Source organism: Portunus trituberculatus, chromosome 19 (genome assembly GCF_017591435.1).
Source record: "Portunus trituberculatus isolate SZX2019 chromosome 19, ASM1759143v1, whole genome shotgun sequence".
NCBI classification, from domain to species: Eukaryota; Metazoa; Arthropoda; class Malacostraca; order Decapoda; family Portunidae; genus Portunus; species Portunus trituberculatus.
The window spans coordinates 11,405,938-11,433,673 of record NC_059273.1 but is presented as its reverse complement, the minus strand read 5'-3'; the positions used below and the strand labels follow the sequence as shown (position 1 = coordinate 11,433,673).

The window sequence follows — 27,736 nt, the reverse complement described above, 5'->3', positions numbered from 1 at the left end:
ATAATAAAGACGAGGCGCACCAAGGTAAACATGCAGACACCCGTGAATATCATTGAGCACGATATTAACTTGAGATTATTAAATTTTGAGTGAGTTTTCAAAATCTCACATTATAACCGAAGCACACACACACACACACACACACACACACACACTGGCCAACCCTTTCTTTCCTCATAATTTATCTCCTTACGAACAAACCTTTACGTTCATTTTCCCAGACACACACACAAAATAAACGGAAAAATAAATAACACAGGCAGTAAAGAATCACGCTCCAGTTCTATGCAGGAGGAAAATAAATTATGTACACCTATACCAGAAAACATAAATCAAGCAAGCAGCAAAGGCGTCTATCACCTCTAAGCAGTGGGGCAATAAAGATGATTTATTTACACATCCGACGAGAGGGAAAAATTGGCAAGGAGGCTGCGAAGGGTGAGGAAAGGGTGAGGGAAGGGTGAGGTTAAGGGGTGGTGGGAGGTTAAGGAAGAGAGGTAAGGGTCGCGGTTGAGGGATTGGGAAGGGGAGGAGATATTAAATGTGGATTTTATTTATTTATTCTATTAATTCTTTCATTTTTGTTTATCTTTATTTCATTTATTCATTTTCTATTTTTTTATCCTTATTTATTTATTTTTGTCTACCAGGCGATTTGTTTGACTGAGGGTGGCTTGGAATAGACAAACATCCAGAAGAGAAGAAGTGAAGTACTGGTGGGGACGATGAGGATAATGATAAAGACCACTAACGTAACCCAACCTAATCTAACCCTAACCTAACCCCCAAAAAAACCTAACCTAACCTAAATCAACCCTATCCCCAACCAAAACCTATCCCAAACCTATCCCAAACCTAACCAAACCAATCCCTAACCAAACCTAGCCAAACATATCCCAAACCTAACCAAACCTAACCAAACCTATCTCAGACCCAACCTAAGCAAACTTAACCTAACCTAACCTAACCAAACCTCACCTCACCTAACCTAACCTAACCTCGCCTAACCTGTTTAATTTCTTTCTACCTCGCCAATCATTATTCCAAACAGTACAATAATAAAAAAAAAAAACACATTACTTTATTTCCTTATACTCCTGTAGTTTACACAGGTTAAATTTACACAGGTTATATTCACATGGACGACGTTTGAATGAATGAAGATAAAATTGAATAAATGTAAGAGTTAACAAGCAGTCCAGGTTAACGCAAGGCAGGTTATCTTTCCATGTTATTCTCTTATATACGACTGCTGCTGTTGTCGTTGTTGATGTTGATGTTTTGTTTGTTATTCTGCAGCTTTTCATACTTTGAGCTAAAAGAGAGAGAGAGAGAAGAGAGGAGAGAGAGAGAGAGAGAGAGAGAGAGAGAGAGAGAGAGAGAGAGAGAGAGAGAGAGAGAGAGAGAGAGAGAGAGAGAGAGAGAGAGAGAGAGAGAGAGAGAGAGAGAGAGAGAGAGAGAGAGAGAGAGAATATCTGAGCCTCTCCCTTAACCCTGACCTCGACCTCTTGACTAATCTGTATTATTATTGCAGCGCCATTGTCTGATCCTGTGGTGGTCTGTGTGTTTGCCCTTCTACCCTTGTTTATCCATGTTGCGTTTGTCTGTCTGTCTGTCTGTGTCTGTCTGTCTGTCTCTGTCTGTGTCTGTCTGTCTGTCTGTCTTTCTGTCTGTCTAATTCCTCGTCTGAATAATCTTTACAACTTTCATCATAGAAAATAATACAGCAGAATAACATGGATCCGGTGGTGAATATTATAATTTCACGTGCATTTTTAAGTCAAAAGAAAGTGATAACAAGAAAACACTGCATTAATTCTTGTATTGCTTCACTCACTCTTGTATTGCTTCACTCATGCCTATCATAGAAAATAATAAAGGAAAACGACACGAAGCACAAACCAGATACCAGGAAGAACTTTTTATGTCTTGCATAAATGAAAGCAAAGAAAAGACATGGAAGGTGGGAGGAAAATTAATTGATCATTTTCATTACTTCACTCCTCCTCATCAAAGAGAATAAGAAAAAAATAACATGACTCGTATATCTGTTAGTAAAGGCAATAGTTTCCTTGGCATCCTAAGTAAAGGAGAGCAATGACAAGAATTGGCTGTCGAGGAAACGTAAGTAACCGTGAAGCAATACGAAGAAATACAGAAAAATGACACGATACATAAATCAGCTAATAAGAAAAGCCATCTTTCCTTTGCATATTACGTAAATGAGGCCATAGATAACAAGAGACAATAGGTAAAAAAAACTTGAGTAACCGTTCGTTTGCTTTACTAATGTTCACGTTACAATATAGCGCAAAAATATCACACGATGCCTCATGTAGTAGGAACAGCATTTTCCCTTTGCATATTACATAAACAAAACCAGTGATAACAAGAGACAATACGTGAAAAAAAAACTTGAGTAACCGTTCCATTGTTTCACTACTGTTTACCTTACAATATAGTACAGAAATATCACACCATGTATCATGTGGTAGGAACAAAACTTTTCCTTGCACATTCCCTATACGAAACCAGTCATAGCAAGAGACAATAGATGAAAAAAACTTGATTGACAGTTCTATTATTTTACTAGCAACACGATAGCTTTACCTTGCAACATACTGAAATATCACACAATGCATCATGTAGTAGGAACAATTTTATCCTTCGCATATTACGTAAACGGAAAAAAAATCTTGAGTAATCGTCGTATTATTTCACTGCCACTCCAATACTAACACGTACTGTAACACCAGCCAATAACACAGAATAGCAGGAACATTACACGACACGCCAGAGGTGAGAGAGATCCTGCGGGGGTGGGGTTCTTGTTCGTATCATGCCATCGTATCGTTTGTCTCTTACTGTCACGTTTCCGATTGGACTTTAATTTCATCGCATCATTATATTACAAGATTTCGTGACATTAGTAGTCGTCAGTGCTTTCATGCTGGATAATAATGAGAATTTTCGCTGTTACTGTAGACAAATGATTTTCCTACGTTTCCATCATAAATAAATGTCATTGTATCACTCTTATTCCCTTCACTCAGCCATCAACCTTTTCATCTTTAATGTCAAATATTTTATCTTAACTTCTCTGTTTTCCTATTACTATATCCCATCATTATAAACCCCAGTCTCATTACATTACAAGACTTCACAGCTGTTAGAAATGTACAGATCACCAGTCATTGCATTTTTAATATCAATATAAATCTTAATCTTATTCAACTTTTTTCCTTTCGTTTCATATTATCATTACGATTACATTACAGTACTTTAGGTCAGAGCTTATCAGTTCGTTTATCTTCAATATTAACCAAACATTTTCCTTTATTTCGCTTCTATCATTATACTCTATCATTATAAAATCCACTGTTCCATTACTAATTTTCATAGTTCTCAGAGATCTTGGGTGCTTTAATCTTCAATATTAATCCCTTCAGTATCGGGACTCATTTTTATCTTGAGATTTGTGTACGATTAAACCATTTTATTGACATTAGGAAGGGTCTATGGAGGTCAGAAGATTAATGGCCACAACCTTCACTGTTATAACTCCCCACATGAGTTTCTGAAGCTGTATAAAATCACCAAATACTAACCAGAGTGAATATGGAAATGCGTCATGGTATACTGAAGAGGGTTAATCAGGCTTCCCACCTTAACTCACCCCTCCTTTTCCTTTCGTTCCAGTCATTATACCATTATTGTGCCATTACTTTACCATTACATTACAAAATCCACAGCCATCGGAGCTCATTGGGGCTTTCATCTCAATATTAATCAGACTTTCCGCCTTAACTAACCGCTTCATTCCATTCCGTTCCGTTCCGCTCCGCTCCAGTGGCTCGGTTTCCGTGATTGGATGTTAGCTTTTCAGGCTCGGAACACTCAGCGGCTGGAGACGTGTTAGCTTTCCGCCTGGAGGATCACTGCGCAGGAGGAGATGCGCGGGGGAGTGTCTCTAACGCACTGTATTAATAAGGGAGGAGAACTGAGGCATCTGTGGCTCTTGATTGGCTAATACGATTGAAATTCTGATCTAATTACTTATGTGAGGGTGGTAATTAATCCTTTTAGTACTAGAGGCAATTTCAAGGCTCGTGAATTGCCAAGTATTAGTCTGAAATTAGTATAAATAGCAAGTAACAAGTGAGGTAACTGGGTGATTTTTAACGCCTTCATTGAGATAAGTGCCATCTAAAGTTTCTGCACAGGGACACATTTTACCAAGACTTTATGTGATTTGACGATTTTATTGATATGTCTATGGAGGTCGGAAGATTAATGGCCAGAGTTATCAGCACTGTAATCCCCACATGAGTTTCTGAAGCTGCATAGAATTGCCAAATAATAAGCACAATGAATATGGAAACGCGTCGTGGTACTGAAGAGTGTTGTTGTGTGTGCAGGATATGATCAGTAAAATCCTCTGCGGTATTTTTGGCGTCCTTACTACAGGCGAAAAAATTAATCAATAGATAAATAAATCGGATAACTCTTTCCTTCTTCCTTACGTGTGAAGACAAACACAAGAACAAAACAAGATAAAGCAGCTCAGTTTCCGTTCCAATAATTTTCGGCAACTAGAAATAAAGAAATACGACACGAATTCACTAATACCTGCAAAAAATTCACTAATACCTGTAAAAAATTCACTAATACCTTCAAGGAATGAACTAATACCAAAAAACTCACTAGTACATTCAAAGAATTCACTAATATCTTAAAAAAATTACTAATACCTTAAAAAAAACTCACTAATACCTTCAAAGAATTCACTAATTCCTTCAAAGAATTCACTAATACCTTCAAAGAATTCACTAATACCCTTAAAGAATTCACTAATACCTCCAAAGAATTCACTAATATCCTTAAAGAATTCACTAATACTCCAAAGAATTCACTAATATCCTTAAAGAATTCACTAATACCTTCAAAGAATTCACTAATACCTTCAAAAAATTCACTAATACCTTCAAAGAATTCACTAATACCCTTAAAGAATTCACTAATACCTTCAAAGAATTCAGTAATATCCTTAAAGAATTCACTAATACCTTCAAAAAATTCACTAATACCTTAAAAGAATTCACTAATACCTTAAAAGAATTCACTAATACCTTCAAAGAATTTACTAATACCTTCAAAGAATTTACTAATACCTTCAAAAAAAATCACTAATACCTTCAAAAAAATTCACTAGTACCTTCAAAAAATTCACAAATACCTTCAAAAAATTCACAAATACCTTCAAAAAATTCACAAATACCTTCAAAAATTCACTAATACCTTCAAAAATTCACTAATACCTTCAAATTCACTAATACCTTCAAAAAATTCACTAATACCTTCAAAAAATTCACTAATACCTTCAAAAATTCACTAATACCTTGAAAGAATCTCTAGCAGCCTCACACAATCTATACCCTCATGACCCAAACCCCCCACGACCCACCACCCACAAACAGACGCAACGTGAACAAAAATACTCTTCCTAACCCAACAATTGTAAAAAAAAAACACCCAAACACCAATATAACTCGAACACTCACACGCTGACTCTTCCTCACCTTGCCTAACTCACGACTCATCTGCGCTGCTACGTGGAATGAGCTACGTAAATATGAGTGACACACGAGGCAGGTGGAATGTACAGCGTGGGCGGCAGAATGAAGGCAAGACACGATATCTCCCGTCACTAATCCTGAAGACCTTCCTGGGGCAGTGAAAGAGTCTCGTGCTCCCTTCTATTTCCCCTTTCATTGTCCCCTTCAGCGTTCTCACCTTATTTGTCAGGTATTTCTCGTGGTGTGTGTGTGTGTGTGTGTGTGTGTGTGTGTGTGTGTGTGTGTGTGTGTGTGTGTGTGTGTGTGTGTGTGTGTGCCACTCATCATCAGTATTGTTCTCAACACATTAATTTACCCTTGACCTTTACACACACACACACACACACACACACACACACACGAGATTTCCAGGAGTACAAGTGTAAGTTATAATCCTAGCCTAGAGTGTGTGTGTGTGTGTGTGTGTGTGTGTGTGTGTGTGTGTGTGTGTGTGTGTGTGTGTGTGTGTGTGTGTGTGTGTGTGTGTGTGTGTGTGTGTGCTGAAATGTGAGGCACGCGAGATTTTCTGACAAACCCACACATTCTTTATAAACTACACAACACTTAATTCATCCACGTGTTACCTGGCGATGTAATAAATAGGCCAACACATAAACACAAAGAAACGAATAGATAGAAAGGAAACAACAACAAAAATGTGGACTAACGGACAGAATAAGAGAACAGAATAAAAAAAAAATGAAATAGAAGAAAAAGAAATTAAGAATGAAGAAATAAAGCAATGAACAAAGATGAATATACACAGATAAAACAGAAAGAAGAAAACTAAGAGAAAAAAGAGAAAGTGAAAAAAAAAACAGAGAAAGCTAATGAGAAACGTGAATTAACAAATGAAACTAAAAATAATATACAAATTCGAAACAACACTTGAAAATTAATCATAAAACACAACTAGTACTATTCTGTCTCTTATCCCTTCCACCACTGCCCCTCCGTCTCTTCGCTCCTCCGTCCCAGCCTTTCCTCCCCTCACCTGCCTGTTGCTGCACATAACCCTCTTTTATTTGCTCTCATTTACCTTTTTTTGGACCTCTTCCCTTCCATATGTGAAAAAAAAACTAAAACCAAACAAAACCCTCAAAAAAAAAATCCACCCACACTTCCATCACTTCCATCACATCTAAACACAACTAAGCCTTATCTTCTAAAACACTAATGCCCTTCACCTTCACTATTTTCAAAGGGCTTTAGTTTCAGTGACACGAGTTTTTAAGAGTGCTTCTGTAATTCTAGTAACATGACAAGTTTCCTGCATTATCGAGAAGACAAATGCCCTTTAGAACTGGGCTAATCGTCTCTGTGGCCTTGGAAAATGGTCACAGTGAGAGAAGGAAGCGTTTCTGAGTATAACATTAAGCAGAGAAGCAAATTATAAGAGGCGAGAGGCAACATTAAGTGAGCAATGCCCTTCTATTTTCACCTCCCTTAATTTGAACGAGTTTGGCGGCGCTGTTAGTGGAAGTGGGAGGGTGAGAAGGAGAGAGAGTGAGAGGGGTAGGGTAAGGACGGGGCTGGGGGTTCGGTGGGGGAATGGGGCAGGGAGACGTGAGAAAGTACCTGTAACCACCCACTCAACTATTTAAAGGAAGCCACAGCCATCTCTCTCTCTCTCTCTCTCTCTCTCTCTCTCTCTCTCTCTCTCTCTTTTTATTCCTATCTATCATTTTTCATTCAGTTTGTTTTCTCTCGTTCTCATCTTTTCATTCCCAGCTTTAGTTTCTCTCCCTTCCTTCTACCCTGAGACGGCTTTCGTCCTCCTCTTCCTCCTCCTCCTCCCTCCTCCGCCTCCTCCCACACCTCGTAAATAGTTGGCGCCACTCGGTTCGTCTGTGCGCGGATTGGGATTCTCTTCCCATCTGCTTTTTATGTCCTCCTTTCCTCGCCACCTGCTCCCCATCTGCCTGCCACCGCCCTTCCCCCGCTCCCCCGCACGCCGCCATCACACCTTGCCGGGTAAATAAAAGAAGAAATGTCTCCCACACCTGAATTTTCCGATCAAATTGTCATGAAAACACCAACGTAGCGAATGCACCAGTAAAGGCAGCGCGTTCGAGACTCGTCTTCTGAAGCTCCGAACCACCGCGAGCTATGTAGCGTGATGATCTGAACTGCCGTTTCGGACACTCAGCGCGCACGAGCCAGCAAGGCAAACTTTTTACTAAGAGGACAAGGGAGACGAATAAATTTGCTATACCTCTCTGATGTTTTGTAAGGATGCACGTGCAAATCGAATGAAGAGAACAATGTGAAACTATTTCGAAGCTTCGCCTGAGACTTGCTTCGAGGCTTTGATCACACGACACGGAGCCTCAAGGTCACCTACGCTCCGCCAGCCAAGCCTCTCTATAGAAACTACTTGTTTTCACTATAAAAACAGATACAAACCACAAATACTACATACTATTGCTCCGCCTTTCGAGTATAGGAGAGGAAAGAGATGGGAAAAGATCAGAGAACGAGGATAAAGACACGATGAGAGCGGAGAGAAAAAAGGAATGGCGGAGAGAATGTGACGAAGAGAAATGGATCATGAACACCAACACATGCGTAACATTCTTACCTCTCGACTACGACCGTCACACACACAGTCAGTCTTCACCACACGTCACAACTTATTAACGCGACAATAATGCAACAAAAACACAAACACACGGACAGAAAAACACTGAAATAACGCGAGCAGACCGCCGGAAACGCGTCGATTGGTGAGTAACCCGCGAGCAACACCCAGGAACCTTATGCGCAGATGCTGAGTGAGTCCCGTGCGCTGATCCTTGCCACCTCATCCCTTCAGGCTTTCCTATTGGTCATCCCGCGATTCCTCCTGACTAATGGCTACCTCTCTCCCCAGTTCCTATGCATTTTGACGGTGTATTTGTCTTTACCTCATATTTATAACGGCGTCTTACCTTCACATTTTATCAGGTTGTAGTGGAAGTTACTGAGGATTTTTAAGGGTGCTTTTTCGTCAATATATATATATATATATATGGTAATTTGACAAGAGTTCTGAGCCATTCATAACAGAAAATTTAGTATACAGCTGATTATTTCTGTTGGTTTATCACTTACAGTCAATATACTCTAGTTATTTGAGTTTTTTCAGTTGACTTTATGGTTCTGAGTATAGTTCAGTAAGTGTTCTGTGTTTTACGTAAGGAAAACAGACCAGAGAGAACAAACCATTACAAAAATACGAGACATGCTGACTTTTCTCCCTTCCCACCATTAATTATCTCCTCCTCCCCTCTCCTACTCTCCCATCCCACATCTCCTCCTTCAGGCACTCACCAGCGCTCCTTCCTACAGAGATACCCTCCTTCGTCCGTGTCCAGAGTGCCGCGTGGTTTGGTACTGCGGCGACAAGTGCCGGGAGGAGGGGCATGCATGGCACCGGTTGGAGTGTCCCGCCCTTAAGAGGAGACAACATAACCTCCCGCCCAACTACGTGAGACTGCTGGCCCGTGTGATCTTGAGACTCAGGGTGAGGCTCCGAGGGACTCATGGTAGAGGTAGAGGTGGAGGTAGAGACACGGGAGGGGTGAGTAAGGGGACCAGATGAGACTAATAGCTAGATAATGAGTACAGGTATAGGAAAATGGTGAAGCCGACGGACTGGGATGGGTAGATGTGTAAAGACACGAGGCAATGCTGAGTAAGGGACTAAATAAGACTTTGTGGATTATAAGTAAGGGTCAGTGGTTATATAAAAGTGAATAAGGGAGTAACAGAGTGAGAGGAATTAATGTTACAGCAATGGAAGCATAAAGAGGTGTTATGAACGTAGAATCGAGACACTGAAATAATTAAGAGAACAAACCTTAGCTATACATTTGCCTACACACACACACACACACACACACACACACACACACACACACACACACACACACACACACACAGAAAGCAGCACCAGAACAGAGAATCAACACCAGGTGCTGAGAGTCAAACAAAATAAAACACACAAACACGTACAAACACCAGCACAAGCACGCCACACACACAAACACACACCCATGACCACAAAACCACCAAACACGAGCACAGACACCCATACAAACACACACAACGAACAGGAACGAGGAAACAAAAAAAATGCATGCGTAATATTTCAACAGGCGCTAAATAATTATCTAGCGGGGCGGGGAAAACCTGGGGAATTATCAGCTGCAGATAAGAGAGACGAGAACCTGAGACGCTAAAATGGAAGCGAAGTGTCAAGATTACGTCAGCAAAATCTCCCAAATCAGGCCTCATCGCTATTTCCCAAAGACGAAGACGGGAAAATCGGAAATACATGATAGGTAGGCAACAGAGGGACAGAGAGAGAGAGGGAGACAGAGACAGAGGGAGAGAACGATGCTTGTCCAATGTACCTTCTTGTTATAGTAATGAAATTGCCAAACTGATTGCTACTCCTGACGTTACGCTTCTGCTATCGCCGCCACGCTCTTGTTATCGTGCAAGGAGCGCAGGAAACGAGGGGGAAGCGAGGGGAAGGGGAGGTTACAGGGGGAGGGGAGTTATCAGCCTCTCCTGATGACGTGTAACATAAACAGATAGACATGATAACGTGCATGATAGGAGGTCAGGAAGTGCCTAACTGACAGCTCATTTCGCGACACCAGTGATGACGTTCGCCACACAATGCACGCTTCAAACACACGTACACGCGCACAAAACACGCACGTACACACGCACACAGCTGGGGATGAAGGCGTCACAGCCATATCCGCTGCCCTGACGTGACGGAAGTGTGGATGACGCGCGGATAGATGGGTGGATGACGGTGAAGTGATGATTAGTTAGCGACAGAGAGAGAGAGAGAGAGAGAGAGAGAGAGAGAGAGAGAGAGAGAGAGAGAGAGAGAAGTAAACTGACACATGACGAGAGACAGACAGACAGGCAGGCAGGTAGGCAGACAGACAGAACAGTGAGAGAGATTAATAAACAAGCACACTGGAGACAGACAGAGGAACAGACAGATGCACGAAGAGACAGAAAGACACAGACACACGCAAGGCCAGACCAACACAAACATACAGACACAAAAACCAGACATGCAAACACAAAAGGCATCACTGTTCTGAAAATAGATTCATTGTACATCACGTTCGCATGTTTGTATAAATTCTTGACGATGGAAGAAGACGATGGAGGAAACGGAGGAGGAGGAGCAGGAGAAGGAGAAGGAGAAAGTGGAGGTTGAGAAGAAGGAACAGGAGGAAAAAAAAGAGGAACACACAAAAAATGAGCAGGCAGATGAAGGAGAGAAGGAGAAGGAGGAGAAGGAGAAGAAGGTGGAGGTTGAGAAGGAAGAGGAGGAGAAAATAGAGGAACACACAAAAAATGAGCAAGCAGATGAGGAAGAGAAGGAGATGGAGATGGAAAATAAAGGGACACAACGCAGGAGAAGGAAGAATAGGAGGAAAAGAAGAAAGCGGAAATGAAAGAACGTGAAGGAGGAGGAAGACAAGAAGAGAGTGGAGAACAAAAGAAGAGAATGGAGAAGAAAGAAGTTTAAAGGAAGAGAAAGACAGACATGAACAAGCAAGACGTAAGAAAACAAGGAAAATAAAACAATGCTCAAACAATAACGAAAGAAACCAACAAAAACAGGCACTACTTATTCATACTCCTAATACTACCACTACTACTACTACTACTACTACTACTACTACTACTACTACTACCATTATTACTGCTACTACCACTACTACTACTACCACTACTACAGTACTACCACTACTACCACTACTACAGTATTATCACTACTACTACTACTACTACTACTACTACTACTACTACTACTACTACCACCACTACTACAGTACTACCTCTACTGTTTCTACCACAACAACTACTACTAATACTACTATTACTACTACAACTACTACAACTACTACTACTATTACTACTACTACTACTACTACTACTACTACTACTACTACTACTACCACCAATACTCTTATTACTACTACTACTGCTACCACTACTACCATTACTCCTATTACTACTACTACTACAACTACAACTACTAGCACTACTACAACTACTCCTATTACTACTACTAGTACTACTACTACTACTACTACTACTACTACTACTACTACTACCACTACTATTGCTATTACCATTACTACTACTACTACTACTACTACTACCACTACACCTATTGCTATTACCACTACTACTACTAAGACTACTAGTACTACTACTACTACTACTACTACTACTACTACTACTACTACTACTATCGCTACTACTATCATCACTACTACTACTGCTACTACTCCCCCATGCCTTGTCCCTTGCGCTCAATGGCCATAAAGCAGAAGGCGAGGCCCAGGAGACCGAGGCCAAACACTCTCCCTCTCTCATAAGCGGAGCCTCCTTTCTCCACACACACTCCGCCGCCTCTAATTGCTCTCCTAAACTTGATTTGGGAGTCCGCGCCGCCCCGTCCCGCCGCGCGCACCGGAGACGAGGCCTGGGTGTTGTAAAGTTGGTGATGAGGCAGATGGTGGTGAGATGGTGTTGGGGTGCTTAAAGTTTAGTGGTAGTGGAAGTGGTGGTGGTAGTGGTGGTGGTGATCTTGTTGAAATACACACCGTTCGTCTTGTCTCACCTCCACTGTTTGTAAAGTTGGTGATGAGGCGGTGGTGAGATGGTGCTGGGATGCTTAAAGTTTAGTGGTAATGGTGGTGGTGGTCTTCGTCTTGTCTCACCACCACGCATCACCTCCACTACTTTCTGAACGGTCTATGAAGTTACACGGGTTTTTTAGTAGTGGTTTTTATGGTTCTAGTAAGAGATTAACAATATTTCTGCATTAGTGACGGGGGAAATGCTCCTGAGAATGCGGCTTATCGTCTTGTTAGCCTCTGAAGTTTGTCGTGGTGAGGGAGCAAAGTGTTTCATAATATAGGCCTAATTCTCTTTCTCGCACGGTTTTCCTCTGGTTTTCCTGGTGCCTTTAGTTAAGTTTCCCATAAATGTTGGTGCACTCTCCGTTTTCTTTCATTTTGTCTTTTTTTTTCTCCTCTCTCTATCAGAATGGAGGAGATAAAATTGTTGAGAAGTTTACAGAGAGGGAAGGACGTCGCTTCAGAGATCTCATGAGTCGTGAGTATTTCGTAGTAGTAGTAGTAGTAGTAGTAGTAGTAGGAACATAACAGCAGCAGTAGCAGTAGTAGTAGTAGTAGTAGTAGTAGTAGTAGTAGTAGTAGTAGTAGTAGTAGTAGTAGTGCCGATCCCCACCTCAGTATCCATCAAACCCCTTAATAATTCATAAAAACATACCAGAAAACTAAATAGAAAAAATAAATCAGTGGTGTAATAATTATGTCCTTTGCCATCACTTAATGCTACTTAACTCTACTCCTCCCTTCCAATACCCTTTACGAGAACCTTTACCCCTTCAAGCACCCCACCAAACACCAATAACATCCTGTACCCTCCAATACCATCTCTTACCACTCCCAGCTGCATCACTATGGCGCTACTGTGTCTAAACCTCTCTAGCTGCCCCTGCCACCTGTCTCACCGTCCCTGTCGTGTCCCCGCAGACTACTCGGACATCAAGACGAGTGAAGGGGAGCTGAAGGACGCGGAATACCTGAGGAACGAACTGGGCAAACTGATCGGCGAGAGACTACTACCCAACATGACCGATTTTCTGGGTATTTACGGCAGGGTGAGTGGAGAGAGAGAGAGAGAGAGAGAGAGAGAGAGAGAGAGAGAGAAGGGATGAAGGTAAAAGAGAGAGAGAGAGAGAGAAGCAGAATTCAAAGAAGGAAGAAAAGCACACTAAAGATGAGAGAGAGAGAGAGAGAGAGAGAGAGTAGTAATGAGAGGCAGCGAGAGGCAGCGAGGGAACAAGGGTAAGCGATAATGCATTGAAAGACAGACACTCAGACAGCTGGACCCATTTCAACACCCCCCCGTACCCAACCCGTCTGAGCCTAGTACCGCCCCCTACCCTCTCTCTTCCCCTGAGCCTAGTAAGGTGAGTTGTATTGATTTCAGGTGTATTGCCTTACCTGCTGAAGGGAGAGATGGGCTTTTGAATGTCTCACCTGGAATTAATTACTCAGGTAGGACTCAGAACAAGGAAGTTACGACACAGAGAATAAAAAATGGAGGATGGTTTGTGTGCCTAGTGATGTTGGGTAAGAAAATATTAAGTTAGTTCATTTTTATGTTTTTCCTTACATGTACTCGTAAGTCAAAACGAACTCCACCCATGCGAACTTTGAGGAAACTTACAGATTTTCCTTCTTTTTAACAGAATTTCAAGTCGAGTCAAAACTTTTCAAAATACTGACACGAAAATTTAACCTCGCATGACAAAAAAATAAATAATTAAAGCAATGCTATAGATAATAACAGAAATTAACATAAAATGGAAAGAAAACGAGAAAAATGTCAAAAATAAGTGAAAATGCATTTAGAGAGAGAGAGAGAGAGAGAGAGAGAGAGAGAGAGAGAGAGAGAGAGAGAGAGAATCACAATATCTAAACGTAGGAAGAGGCAAGGGGAGAGTAAAAAAAGGGGAATAGGGGAGAAGAGGAATAAGTGTGTCAAGAGAGACTGCGTGGGTGAGGGGAGAAGGGGAGAGGGAAGATAAAAGGGGAAGGAAAAAGGGAATTAAGAGAGGAGAAAGGGAGAAGGGAAATGAGATGAGTAGGAACGTGGAAGTGGATAAAAGAGGAAAGATGAGAGAAGAGAAGAGAGAAGAGGAGGAAGATGAAAAGGCTGGGGAAGGGAAGGGGAGTGAGGGGAGGGGAGGGGAGGGATTGGCAGGAAGTCGAGGGGAGACATTCTCGTGAAATGCAAAACTCACTCATTATTTATTATGTTCATTATTTCTATACTTATTTTCTCGCTTCCTCATTCTTATTGGTGATGCTACAAATCTCTCTCTCTCTCTCTCTCTCTCTCTCTCTCTCTCTCTCTCTCTCTCTCTAACTTTTTATTACTATTGTAATTATTATTATTATTATTATTATTATTATTATTATTATTATTATTTTTTTTTTTTTTACTATTATCATTATTGTTATTATTATCATTACCACCACTATCAAATTACTTCCTTGCTCACTTATTCTTACTACAATTACTACTACAACTCACTAACACTAATATAAAACTCTCTCTCTCTCTCTCTCTCTCTCTCTCTCTCTCTCTCTCAAACACAAACAATATAATAAAAAAGAGTACCTGAGGAGCATGACTGAGGCGCCTGACACGCAATCTGGGCCACGCAAAACGACCCTCGCCAGAATCCAACACTTTAATTAAGATCTACATTTGAATTAGAGGCGCCACGACCCAGGCCAGCTAGCGGAGGAGGCGAGGAGAGGGACGGGCGGGACTTGGGGAGGGATGGCATGGAGGGTGATGAGGGAGAGGGGTTGAAAGCGCATCCAGCTGCCACCCATTCCCACCACGCCCGTCAAAGACTGTCCTAATGGGAATTTTAATTGGACAACCCACCAGCGGCAACAGCAGTAGTAAGTCAGCAGGAGTCAGCAGGCGAGGAGACGAGAGGAGAGGAGAGACACGAGAGGAGAGGAGCAGATTGGTTGGGGAGAGGACTGGGGGGGATGTGAGAGTCGTGTCGAATAAAATACTTCCTCCCTTTAATTCCTATGCATATCTCTCTTTCCTACCTCAAATATCACATGCAAAATCTTCTTCTACCAGTGTGTGTGTGTGTGTGTGTGTGTGTGTGTGTGTGTGTGTGTGTGTGTGTGTGTGTGTGTGTGTGTGTGTGTGTGTGTGTGTGTGTGTGTGTGTGTGTCTGTCTGTCTGTCTGTCTGTCTGTCTATCTGTCAAACAAAAATATCTTTAACACCCTTCAATGCCTTCCTTCCCCTCATCAAATGCCACTTACAGAACCTACAACACTTATAACCTCCCAGTACATCATAGCAGTCTCTCTCTCACACTAACCTTGGCACCATCACCAAAAATTACAGCCCTTACTGATACTTCACCTCGTTCCCGTGATACTCAATACTTATGTGGCACTGTGGTACTGAGAACACAACCCACCACCACCCACCATCGCCCACCATCACCCACCAGCACCCACAAACACCAGGACTCTTAAATACGCAAGTTAGCTCCAAGGCACAGAAGGGAAGGGTGCTGGGACGAGGTGGCAAGGAGAGGGTTGGACTGTGGGAGGGTTTTGTCACGCCTCATTATTTACCTTCACACAATTCGGTCTTGTACGATGTTTTGTTGTTCTGTGCCTGCCTTGTGTTTAGACAGTGTGATAGAGGAGAGAGAGAGAGAGAGAGAGAGAGAGAGAGAAATTTGGCTTGAGTCACTGAGTACTACATCGAAATTATTTTAGTTCTTAAGTATTTCCATGTATCCATTTATCAATTCATTTCTTTATTCTTGTAACACTGAACAGTTCTCCTCATTATCACTTGGAACATCCTAGACACTCATTTCCACACTACAGTCTCTTGAATTAAATAGTTCAGTGCAATAGAAAACACAAAAATAACGTCAAACTCTGTCTTTTCCAACTGAAATTTAACAAAGACCCACCAAAGCAGAAATCAGCAGAAATTTAACAAAGATCCACCAAAGCAAAAATTAACAGAAATTCAACAACCACCAAAGCAGAAATCAACTGAAAATTCAATACACGAATAAATTTCCAACTAACTACACCAATTTATCGAATAACAAAATTAACACGTATAGATTTACCAACTTTTCACTAACCTTACACGAACACCCTTTATCAAACACAAAGAAAAATGTGCACAAATTTACATACAATCAACAAAAAAACGTACACATAAAATCGACATAATTTTCAACTAACCCACACAAACACCTCTCCCCTTCCCTCCTCTCCCACAGGTGTTAGTAAACCGCTTCACCTTGATGGACAATACGCTACAGAACATCGGCTCCTCCATGTACCTCGCCGCCTCCATCTTCGACCACGACTGCTCTCCAAACTGTCACATCGCCTACTTGGGACGAACGGTGGAGATCAGAAGCCTTGTCGATATGCCTTCCCTCGACTTCAGTAAGGTAGAGAGAGAGAGAGAGAGAGAGAGAGAGAGAGAGAGAGAGAGAGAGAGAGAGAGAGAGAGAGAGAGAGAGAGAGAGAGAGAGAAGGGGGGGTAATGTCACGTGTAGTATATGAAAATAGATTACATACGCTGTGAAATGGAAAAAGTATTATGAAGATTGTTGTTGTTGTTGTTGTTGTTGGTAGTAGTAGTAGTAGTAGTAGTAGTAGTAGTAGTAGTAGTAGTAGTAGTAGTAGTAGTAGTAGTAGTAGTAGTAATAAAGATATAAAAAAAAGAACACCCACTACTACCTCTACCACCACCACCACCACCACCACCACCAACAACAACAACAACAACAACAACAACAACAACAACAACATCCCAATACAGTAATTCAAGCCTCCACATGAGGAAAGATCCATCACGAGACATCCACTCAACCACTTGTCACCAGCTGCCTCATCCATCCTCGGCCCACCACCACCACCACCACCACCACCCATGTCATCACTCCAACCCTCTACTCTTCCCATGCCACCCAAATGTCCCTGTACCTTCCCCAAGCAGTCATTAACCTCCTTTCGTCTTTCCCCATAACTCTCAGTCTTTCTCTATCTACTCTACTCATTCTTTCCTTCTCCCAAACAATTTTTCATTCTCCCTATCGCGTCTTAACTTTTTCTTTACCTTTCCTAAGTACTCGTTAACCTACATTCCTCTTCTCCAGTCTTTCTTCACCTTTATGACTGTTTCTCTGCTTTTCCTAATTATCTTTTTTTCTCTATTTTTTTTCTTCACAAATATCCTTATTTTTTTTCCCCCCTAACGGCGTGTTAACTCCTTCTGTACACGCGTTTCCATATTATTCATTCCGCTTATTATTTGGTGATTTTGCACAGCTTCAGAAACTTATGTGGGGGATTAAAATAGTGAAGACTGTGGCCATTAATCTTCTCACCTCCATAGACCCTTGCTAATGTCAATAAAATGGTCTAATCTTGCACAAAACTCAAATGTGTCCCAGTATTGAATGGCTTAATCTTATCCCTTCTCTTCAAGCTTCCTTCACTTTTTCTGCAGATCCATGATTTTCTCTGCCTTCCTCGAGCGTTCATCAATCTTTTTTTTACACCATGATAATTTTTCACCTACAACAACTCTCTTCTATCTTCCCAAAACATGCAATAATCTTTTCTTTTTCCTCTTTCCAATCCATTCTCAACTTCCTCTATCTTCCCCACGAGCTAACATTCTTTAATTTATTTTTTAGCTTTTCTCCATCCTCCTTGATCCTTCCTAGTATTCCTACCTCCCATAACCATCCATTAACCATTCAAAAATCCCCCAAACCCATTTCTCTAACCATCCAAAATAACTTTCCTTTCCTTAACCATTCAGAAACTTCTATAAAATTTACCTTTCCAATTCCTAAGCACCCAAAACACGTGCATTCTCATTCCCTAACCATCAAAAAACACCTATTCTTTCCTTAACTATCCAAAACCCTTCAAATATTCTCAGAAAACATACCTACCCTTCTTTAACTACCCCAAAACCCTTCGAATATATATAAAAAAAAAAGCATACATACCCCTCTTTAATAATCCAGAACTCTTCAAACATTATAAAAAAATATACCTACCCTTCTATAACTACCCAAAACCCTTCAAATATAAAAAAAAGAAAATGTCATTCCTTTTCCAAACCATCTAAACTTCAAACTCTATCACCCCTTCACCATACCACCCCTTCATTCCTGTCTCGACCTCACGTGCCTCATCCAAGCCACCCCACCTCGCCCCGCCTCAAACCCGCCTCACTGTAAGCGACTCCCACATAAACGTCACCTAAAATACTGAGATGAAACACTTCCCCGTCACCCTTAGTCATCTCACAGCCGCGTGTCACAACTTAGGAGTCAGGTGATCCCAACCTAAGCACCTGAGCAAGGGGAAACAGGTGCCAATAACCAGGTGAGGCTTCAGTCCTTCCTCCTTCTCCTCTTCTTCCTATTCTTATTATTATTATTCCTCCATCTCCTCTTTCTCCTGGCCACCGTCACTTGATCTGATCTGCTGGTCATTAAAAAGCTTCGTTGACGTTTAGTTATCACCGATTGATGTTTCACTGTTTGATCTGTTGTAGTCTCTGACGAGACAGCCAGACGTTACCCTACGGAACGAGCTCAGAGCTCATTATTTCCGATCTTCGGATGGGCCTGAGACCAGGCACACACCACACACCAGGACAACAAGGTCACAACTCTTCGATTTACATCCCGTACCTACTCACTGCTAGGTGAACAGGGGCTACACGTGAAAGGAGAGACACCCAAATATCTCCACCCGGCCGGGGAATCGAACCCTGGTCCTCTGGCTTGTGAAGCCAGCACTCTAACCACTGAGCTACCGGGCGTGATATGTGTGTGTGTGTGTGTGTGTCTGCGTTTTTTTTTCTCCCTTTTATCTTATCCAAGGCCAATTTTTACCTCCATATCCTCTCTCTCTCTCTCTCTCTCTCTCATCGTGTTTGTCTATCTCTATTCTTCTCCTTTTTATATTTTAGCCAAGGCCAATTTCCCCTTCATATGCGCTACCGTTGCCATCCATATCAATGCATCACCTCAAACCAGGGCGTCCCACTTCCTCTGCCTCTAACTAGGCCACGACCAGGACACTCTGAGCTTTCTGGAATACTGAGCACTTGATCTGGAAACTGATATACTCGTAAATCTGGAAAGAAAGACGCCGTGCCGGGATTCGAACATTGGACCTCAGAATGACAGACCAGCACGCTACCAATCGAGCCACGAAGTACACTGCTTTTTTAAGAAGATGGTATGATTTGTTGTGCCTTTAGATTAGTTTAGTCTTATTTAAGGGAGTGTTACAATAGTATGGGAGGTTAGGTTAGGTTAAGTTAAAGGTGAGGTGAGGTGAGGTAAGGTTACATTAGGTGAGGTTAGGTTAGGTTAAGTTAAATGAGGTGAGATGAGATGAGGTGAGTTTAGGTGAGGTAAACTGAGGTAAGGTGAGGTTAGATGAAGTGAAGTGAGGTCAGGTCAGGTCAGGTGAGGTGAGTTGAAGTAAGGTGAGGTGAAGATAAGTAAGGTGAGGTGATGTAAGGTGAGGTGAGGTTAGAGTGAGGTGGGCCGGAGAGAGAGGAGCCAATAAAAAAAAGCTGAAAAACAGAAGGATAGTGAGAGATTACAAGTTTCCGGGAGGTCAAGGTTGCCATTATTTCTAGACCACCATAGTATCGGTAATATAAAGGCTTAGTTCCCTACTGAGGATAGAAAAAGGTGAAATATTTGTAGATTATACAGAAAGTTAGATTTTTTCAGTACATTAATCTTAGAATGTATGTTCCGCTTACTAACCACCCTCTCTCTCTCTCTCTCTCTCTCTCTCTCTCTCTCTCTCTCTCTCTCTCTCTCTCCCATCTATATTCTACTGTCTATATCTTCACCAGGAGCCAATCATCATCTACGCAACATCTAGTTATATTTTTAGTGTTGGCAACCGTAACACGTCAACCGACCATAGACCAACACACTCTGACCAGACCACGACACCACAAGGCACCCCGGACACCCTCAAACACCCTCCGACAGCCCCATCAGCCCCCCACACCCTCCGCACGGGTCCCAGAACATCCCCAACCGAGACCCAGCGCCCGCATAAATTTGTCACGTTCTATAACATTGATGTGTTCTTTTTTATGGTCTTCTTTTACTGCCACGGCTTGTCAAGATTAATTAGAGGCTGCGCGTGTGTCCCTGTGACGTGTGTGTGTGTGTGTGTGTGTGTGTGTGTGTGTGTGTGTGTGTGTGTGTGTGGGGAAGGCTTTTAATTAAATGCAAAATTACTACAACCTTATTGATCACATTCTCTCTCTCTCTCTCTCTCTCTCTCTCTCTCTCTCTCTCTCTCTCTCGTGGTTTAAGTGTGTGCATATATGAGAGAGAGAGAGAGAGAGAGAGAGAGAGAGAGAGAGAGAGAGAGAGAGAGAGAGAGAGAGAGAGAGAGAGAGACCGCAACCTCTTAATCTACATAACGAAATGACGAAACGAAACTGATTAAATAAAAACAAATATACATCATAGAGATAAAGTGAGAAAAAAAGACTCATTATATACACATGTCAACTTTAAATACACATGAAAAAAAAAAAGAAATACCGTATAGAATAACAAAAACTACTTATCATCATTAGTAAAGTATTATTGCAGATATATACAATCATACATACATACATACATACATAAAAAATCAAGCAACATGTACACATAACGGTACATTCCACACGAGAGCGCAGCGGTAACGGTACTGAAATATTTGGCGAAAGTTCCCTCATGTCAGCAATTCCGCGCTGACGAGAGAAAACTGCGGTGTCTTTTGTGGGTGACAGTGGCGGTGGTCTCCAGTGTGGCGCCTGAAACATTTATAACACACCCGACTGCAAGACGTGTGTGTGTGTGTGTGTGTGTGTGTGTGTCGTTCTCCCCTCCCCCCCCCTCTCGTCTCCACTGATACCTGACTACACACACACACACACACACACACACACACACACACACACACACACACACACATCTTAATTAGCACATCTCGTCCGCTCTTCTTCCCTTTCTTTTACGATGCGTGTGGTGTTATGAGCTACGACGAAGGATGTCTCCTCTCTCTTCTTTTCCACTTCTCTCCAACATTTCTCCCATTTTTACCTTCTCTTTCCCAACAAGTCCTTTTCCCATCTCCCTTTCCTTCTGACACCCAGCGTTTCCCTTCCTACCCTCACCCATATCAGCAAATATCAAGTCACCCCTCACTTATTTTCCACTTTTCTATATCTCTCCCATTTTCACCTTCCCTTTCCATCTCCCTTTCCCATCTGCCTGACAGCCAACATTTCTCTTCCTCCCTTCACCCACATCACCTCTCCTATATCACCTCTTCCTTTCTTTCCCCGCAGTGTTTCATCTGCTATCTGGATCCCGTGAAGACAACAGCAATGCGACGTCAAGAGCTGTATAGAAAATGGTTCTTCTGCTGCGAGTGTAAGACGTGCAATAGCAAGGAGAAAAGGCGCTTCGAGAACTCCATTGTGTGTGGTGAGTGTTGGTGAGGCCGGAGGAGGAAGGATGCTATGTGTGAAAGATAGAGGTAGAGTACTGTTTGGGTTTATATAGGAAGTATGAGACTTTATATGAGTATAGATGATATAGGTTTGGGATGGAGTGTTGGCAGTTATGCTACAGAAAGACTGACGGATGCTGTGTGAGTCTAGGAAGGGAGGTATAAGATAGAGAACAATGGTGAAGGAAGGAAGCTGCGTAACTCTAAGGAGGAGTATATCATATTTACTAAAACAGAAAGAACATTTTACAAGTAAGAGATGAAATGTTGGCAGTAGTGATGTTGGGGAAGGATGATACTTGAGTCTAAGGAGAATTAATGCAGGTGACGGAATAGGAAAAAGAATACGTATTAAGAGTAATGAAAGCATAATACAGCCACAAGATACAAAGATAACGCTCCCTAAGACACACAACACACATCCTACTTTACCCTACAGAAAACTCGACGTGTTTGGCGCCTGTCAGCCTGCCAGATATAGACGCACCCACCGAGGCGGCGCTCCGGAAGAAACAGCAGAAGCGGCAGCAGGAGGCGATGATGAATGGGAAGGAAAAGGAAGAGAAGAAGAAGGAGACGGAGAAGGAGAAGCAGGCACTGGAGCAGAACGGAGTCGAGGAAAAAAGGACATCGTTGCAGGAGAGAGGAAGGAAGAAGGAAAAGGAGGTGGAGGATGAGGAGGCAAGGGAAGGTGAGGATGATGAAAGAGGGTCCGGGAAGGCGCTGTGCAGCCAGTGTGGGCATCAGGTGAGTGAGGCGCGCAGGAAGCAGTACTGGGACACGGTTGCCTTCACCAGGGAAAAGCTGAAGAACATGACGGAGGAAGAACCGGGTATCCTTTGGTGCGCACTGATGTACACACACACGCACACACACACACACACACACACACACACACACACACACAAAACTTACTCTCTCACTGCATATCTATTTCTTTCCTAACACCATCTTTTCATACCACAAAAAAATAAATAAAACATACAAAAATCACAAAAACACCTAAAACACACACACATTCCACTCACCAACCACAACCACCACCACCACCACCACTAACTTTCCTTAACCTAACGCTACAGATATGGAGAGCTGCTTTGCCATGATAGAGCAGCAAAACGGTCTCTTTTCCCACATGAACGCCTGGCGAGTGAGGACCCTTGACTTCGCTTTCAACGGGGCAATGTTCCAAGGGTGCTGGAGCATTGCCTTGAAGTACGGGGAAGAAAACCATGACGGAATGAGGTGAGGAGGCTGAGAGGCGATGTAGGGAGATGGTTGGGGTAATTTGGGACAGCTTAGGACAAGTGCGAGTGGAGAATAAGTTAAGAGTGAAGGATAAAAAGATGCAGACAGACAGATAGGTTAACAGACAGGCAGACACACAGATAAATAGATGAATAGATGGATAAATAGACAGATAGAGAAAGAAAAATAGATAGATAAACAGATAGATGAAAAGACAGACAGACAGACAGATAGATAGATAGATAGATACATACATACATAGATACATAGACAGACAGACAAATTGACAGATATATACGTAAGTACACACACTCACACCCACAAACACACCCATCCACACACACACACACACACACACACACACACACACACACACACAGGTCTCAGACCTATCCCAAGATCGGAAATAATGAGCTCTGAGCTCGTTCCGTAGGGTAACGTCTGGCTGTCTCGTCAGAGACTGCAGCAGATCAAACAGTGAATTACACACACACACACACACACACACACACACACACACACACACACACACACACACACACACACACACACACACACATACACACACATCCACACACCCCTTCCACAAACACACACACACCCATTCACACCTTCCCACCCCCACACAAACACACCCACAGACACCCAGCCACACACACACCCACAGACACCCACCCACACACACTCACACACACACACACACACACACACACACACACACACACACACACACACACACACACACACACACCCAATGACCATCACGAGCGAGCAACAAAACAATGAAAAATAATTACTTTGTAGCCGTCCGTCATGCTACTAATTAGTGATGAAATTCGCCATAATTTAATTTGAAGCTTGTGTTTCGCTGGCATTAACTGGATAATAAAAAGAGCGGAGGCTGGCGACAGGCGGACACGGACGTTATGCACACCGGTTCTCATTATGGTTCTCAATAATTAGGTTTCGAAATGACAAGCTGCTGACTTCATGCTCCAGTTTGGCGGATCGTGGAACTGGGGCGGGATAGGGCGTGGGGGGGAGAGAAGAGAGAGAAGAGAGAGAGAGAGAGAGAGAGAGAGAGAGAGAGAGAGAGAGAGAGAGAGAGAGAGAGAGAGAGAGAGAGAGAAAAAAGTTACTAAATGGGAGTAAAGATTTGAAGGGACGAGGATGGGAGAGAGAGGAGAGAGAGAAGAGTTGCTAAATACGGGAATAGAGATAAAGAATGGACGCCAGAGAAAAAAAAGAAGGGAGAGAAGAAAGAAGAGTTGATGAAGGGGGGGGTTAGAGATGTGAAGGTACGAAGACGGGAGGGAGAGGAGGGAGAGAAGAGAGAGAGTCACTAAATGTGGTAGAGATATAGAAGGAACGGAGAAAGTAAGGAAATGAATAAAAATTGGATAAAATATAAGTCAATAAGGAGAAAGTGGTAGAGAAATAGATGAGTGAGAGAGAAAAGCAGAATACATTAGAACTCACTCTCTCTCTCTCTCTCTCTTCCGCATAAATTTCGATATATCCTATGCTCAATTCCAGCTGATTTATGTTTGTTGTTCCCTCCCTGCCTCTCTTTCTCCCCCTTCCCCCTCATTTCCTCTCCTTCTCTCCCTCCCATCCGCTCTCCATTCCCTCCCATTTCCTCTCACCCTCCACCTCCCCTCTCTGCACTATTCCCTATTGTCCTTTCTCCTCTCTGTTATTCTCTGTTTACATTTTTATTTTCCCTTACTTTCATTCTTTTGTTATTTTTCTTCTCTTCTCTCCGTTCTTCTCTATTTTCCTTGTTTCCTTTTATTATATTTTATGTCATATTCGTTTTCGTCGTGACACTTTTTCACTTTTACTCTACCTCCCTTATTTTATTCTTTTTATTTATCTATCCTTCTCCTTCACTTACATGTCTTCTCTCTTCTATAATCTTCTTGCTCTCTCTATCCTCCCTTTTCTATTCTCATATCATCAGTTTCGTTTCATATCTCCATCTTTTTTTTCATTCTCCTCTTCCTTTTTATTTTCCTCCTACTCCATCTCCTCCTTCAAGGAAACAGCAGCTTAAGGGTAACGAATTCCATATCTTATAAACCAAACAGATGTTTTATAAACTCACTATAACGTAACCTAACTTAACCTAATCTCTCAATTCATCTTCCTCCTCCTCTTCCTCTTCTTCCTCCAGGTTCTACTACGGCCCAGACAGTCCTGTGTATGGCCTGTTCCTCTATAAGATGGGCAAAGGCAAGATTTACTTCAAGGAGTTCCGTACGGGAGTCCGTTTGTTGGAGGAAGCGGAAGAGAAGCTATGTGCAGGCATGGGAGACTCGCACCCGATATTGGAGGACGTGCGACTCGTGAACCTGATGGCGAACGAGGATGTAGAAATCTGCCTGGAGAGACGCATCGCCAAGGCCAAAAAGCGCGAGGAGGAGAGGCTGCAGCAGGTTGCCCAGCAGCCAGACAACTTCGCAGCACACAAAACCTTCCCCTGGACAAGCTGCGCCAACTATGACAAGATTATCAAATCGACTAAGCCAGTTGTGTCTCAAGAGGATAAGTTTAAAACGAAGTCCATTCTACGTCCCTCCCAGATAGCTTAGAGAGATTTAGAATGTTGTGATGGTTTGTAAGGAGTGCGTGAATGTAAGGAATATCTGGTTAATTAGGGGGAAGAAATCAAAATAAGCCAATATCTAAGTCCCTTTCAGATTGTTTAGTGAGGTTTAGAATGCTGTGATGGTTTGTAAGGACTGACAGAGTCCGTGAATGTAAGGAATATCTGGTTAATTTGAGGGAGATCATTCAAACTAAGCCTATTTCACGTCAATCCCAGATTGTTTAGTAATGCTGAGTATGCTGTGATGGTTTGTAAATACTTGCAGAGTGAGTGAATGCTACGAATATTTGGTTAATTAGAGGGAAATCATTCAAACTAAGTCTATTTCACGTCCCTCTCAGATTGCTTAGTGAGGCTGAGGATGCTGTGATGTTAAATACTTGTAGAGTGCGTGAATGTAAGGAACACCTGGTTAGTTAAGATAAAGAATTCAAACGAAGTCTTCCCTCTCAGATTCTTTAGTAAGGCTGAAGGATGCTCGGGTAGGGTATGTGAATAGTAGACGTTTGGGAAAGATAAGAAGAGGAATAAGATATATGAAACTTTACTCCAAGATAGATAAAAACATTACTTTAGTCTTTTCAAATTTCTTAGTGAGTGAGGATGTTAGAATGGTGATTAAGACTTGGCAAAATTGAACATTAAAGAGGTTTTGCAGAGAGAACGAGGGAAGATGAGGAAAACACCAAAATAACACAAACTGAATTTATCTCTCGTCTTTCTGAGGTTACTTAGCGAGGTTGAGTGTGTTAGGTGGGATGTATGAATGTTAAGACTACAAGGCAATAAAGTCTGGAAGATAGATAGAGGGTTTGAGAAAAGTCATTAGAGGAAAGAGGGGAGAAAATTGGCAAGGTGAATAACCATGAACAAAAATCAATAAAAAAAAAAGTGTCTTCGAGGAACTGAAAACGAGAAATAAAGAAGAATATAACATGATAAGCAAAGATGGGGAAAGAAAAGGGTGAGATGGCAACGTAGACAAATGAAGAAAAAGATGAAGAAATGCAAATAGATAGAAAAAGATAAGAAATATTAAAAAGATTGAAAAAATAATGAGAAAGGAAAGAAAAGAAGATGAATATTAACAAGTAACAAAAGAAGATCAGAACGTACGATTAGGAAGCAAAAAATGAGAAAAAGCTGAAAAAAAGAGGGAGTTAGATGAGGAGCCACAAAAAAGGAGGAAAAGTATAGGAAAAAGAGAGAATAGTTGAGGGGATGTGAGGGGAAAAATGTGGCTGGAGGGGAAACAGGTAGAAACACATTTGTCTCTGTTACATGTCCAACACTTCACACTTATTGAGTTAAAGTGCTTCTGTTTATTATTACTGCCAAAACTTCTCTCTCTCTCTCTCTCTCTCTCTCTCTCTCTCTCTCTCTCTCTCTCTCTCTCTCTCTCTCTCTCTCTCTCTCTCTCTCTCTTACCTTCCACCCATCACATTATTATTATTTTTGTACTCTCATCCACTCATTCATTCATCCACTCACTCGTTCACTTCCCAAGAAAATACATTAATTTTCTCTCTTCTACTGACTACATCGACTAATAAAACAATAATAATAATAGTAATAATAACAATAACAATAACAATAATAATAATAATAATAATAATAATAATAATAATAATAATAATAATAATAATAATAATAATAATAATAATAGTAATAGTAATAGCTCGTGTAGCTTCATGACGAACAAAACACCATTAGCACAACAGTATACTATTTCACAGTAAACAGATTAAGAATAGGTAGCTTTTAAATCACTGTAAAGAAGCAAGACAGATTGTGTAGCACCATTGTAAATCTGTATATAAACTAGTGCGCCACTGTGAATACTGCAGAGGTAACACTGTAATGATAGCGACTCTAGTTTTAATAGTTCAATGGAGGCGTTGTGTACAATGTAATTATAGCATACACAATAGAAACGACTGGTGTAGACTTGTGATTATCGTACCACTGTAAACACTCATATAGTACCCTTGTAAACAGAAAATACCATTGTAGATACTCAAACACCACTGTAAACCTTTCAAGCACTGTAAA

General features: G+C 41.8%; 1 protein-coding gene across 3 annotated transcripts in view; it reads left to right on the top strand.

Moving 5' to 3' along the window:
• Window positions 1-26,137, top strand: part of LOC123506141 (N-lysine methyltransferase SMYD2-A-like) — a 42,863-nt gene extending 16,726 nt beyond the window's left edge. The window contains exons 2-9 of one of the 3 annotated variants that reach the window (XM_045258047.1): window positions 8,946-9,120; window positions 12,692-12,761; window positions 13,205-13,332; window positions 16,530-16,706; window positions 21,662-21,800; window positions 22,265-22,657; window positions 22,908-23,070; window positions 25,250-26,137. In XM_045258047.1, coding sequence (XP_045113982.1) covers window positions 8,946-9,120; window positions 12,692-12,761; window positions 13,205-13,332; window positions 16,530-16,706; window positions 21,662-21,800; window positions 22,265-22,657; window positions 22,908-23,070; window positions 25,250-25,667 — 1,663 coding nt within the window. In that variant the 3' untranslated portion in view covers window positions 25,668-26,137. The remainder of the gene's footprint in view (window positions 1-8,945; window positions 9,121-12,691; window positions 12,762-13,204; window positions 13,333-16,529; window positions 16,707-21,661; window positions 21,801-22,264; window positions 22,658-22,907; window positions 23,071-25,249) is intronic. The other 2 variants (XM_045258048.1, XM_045258049.1) reach the window with 2 other exon arrangements.
• Window positions 26,138-27,736: the final 1,599 nt, after the last annotated feature.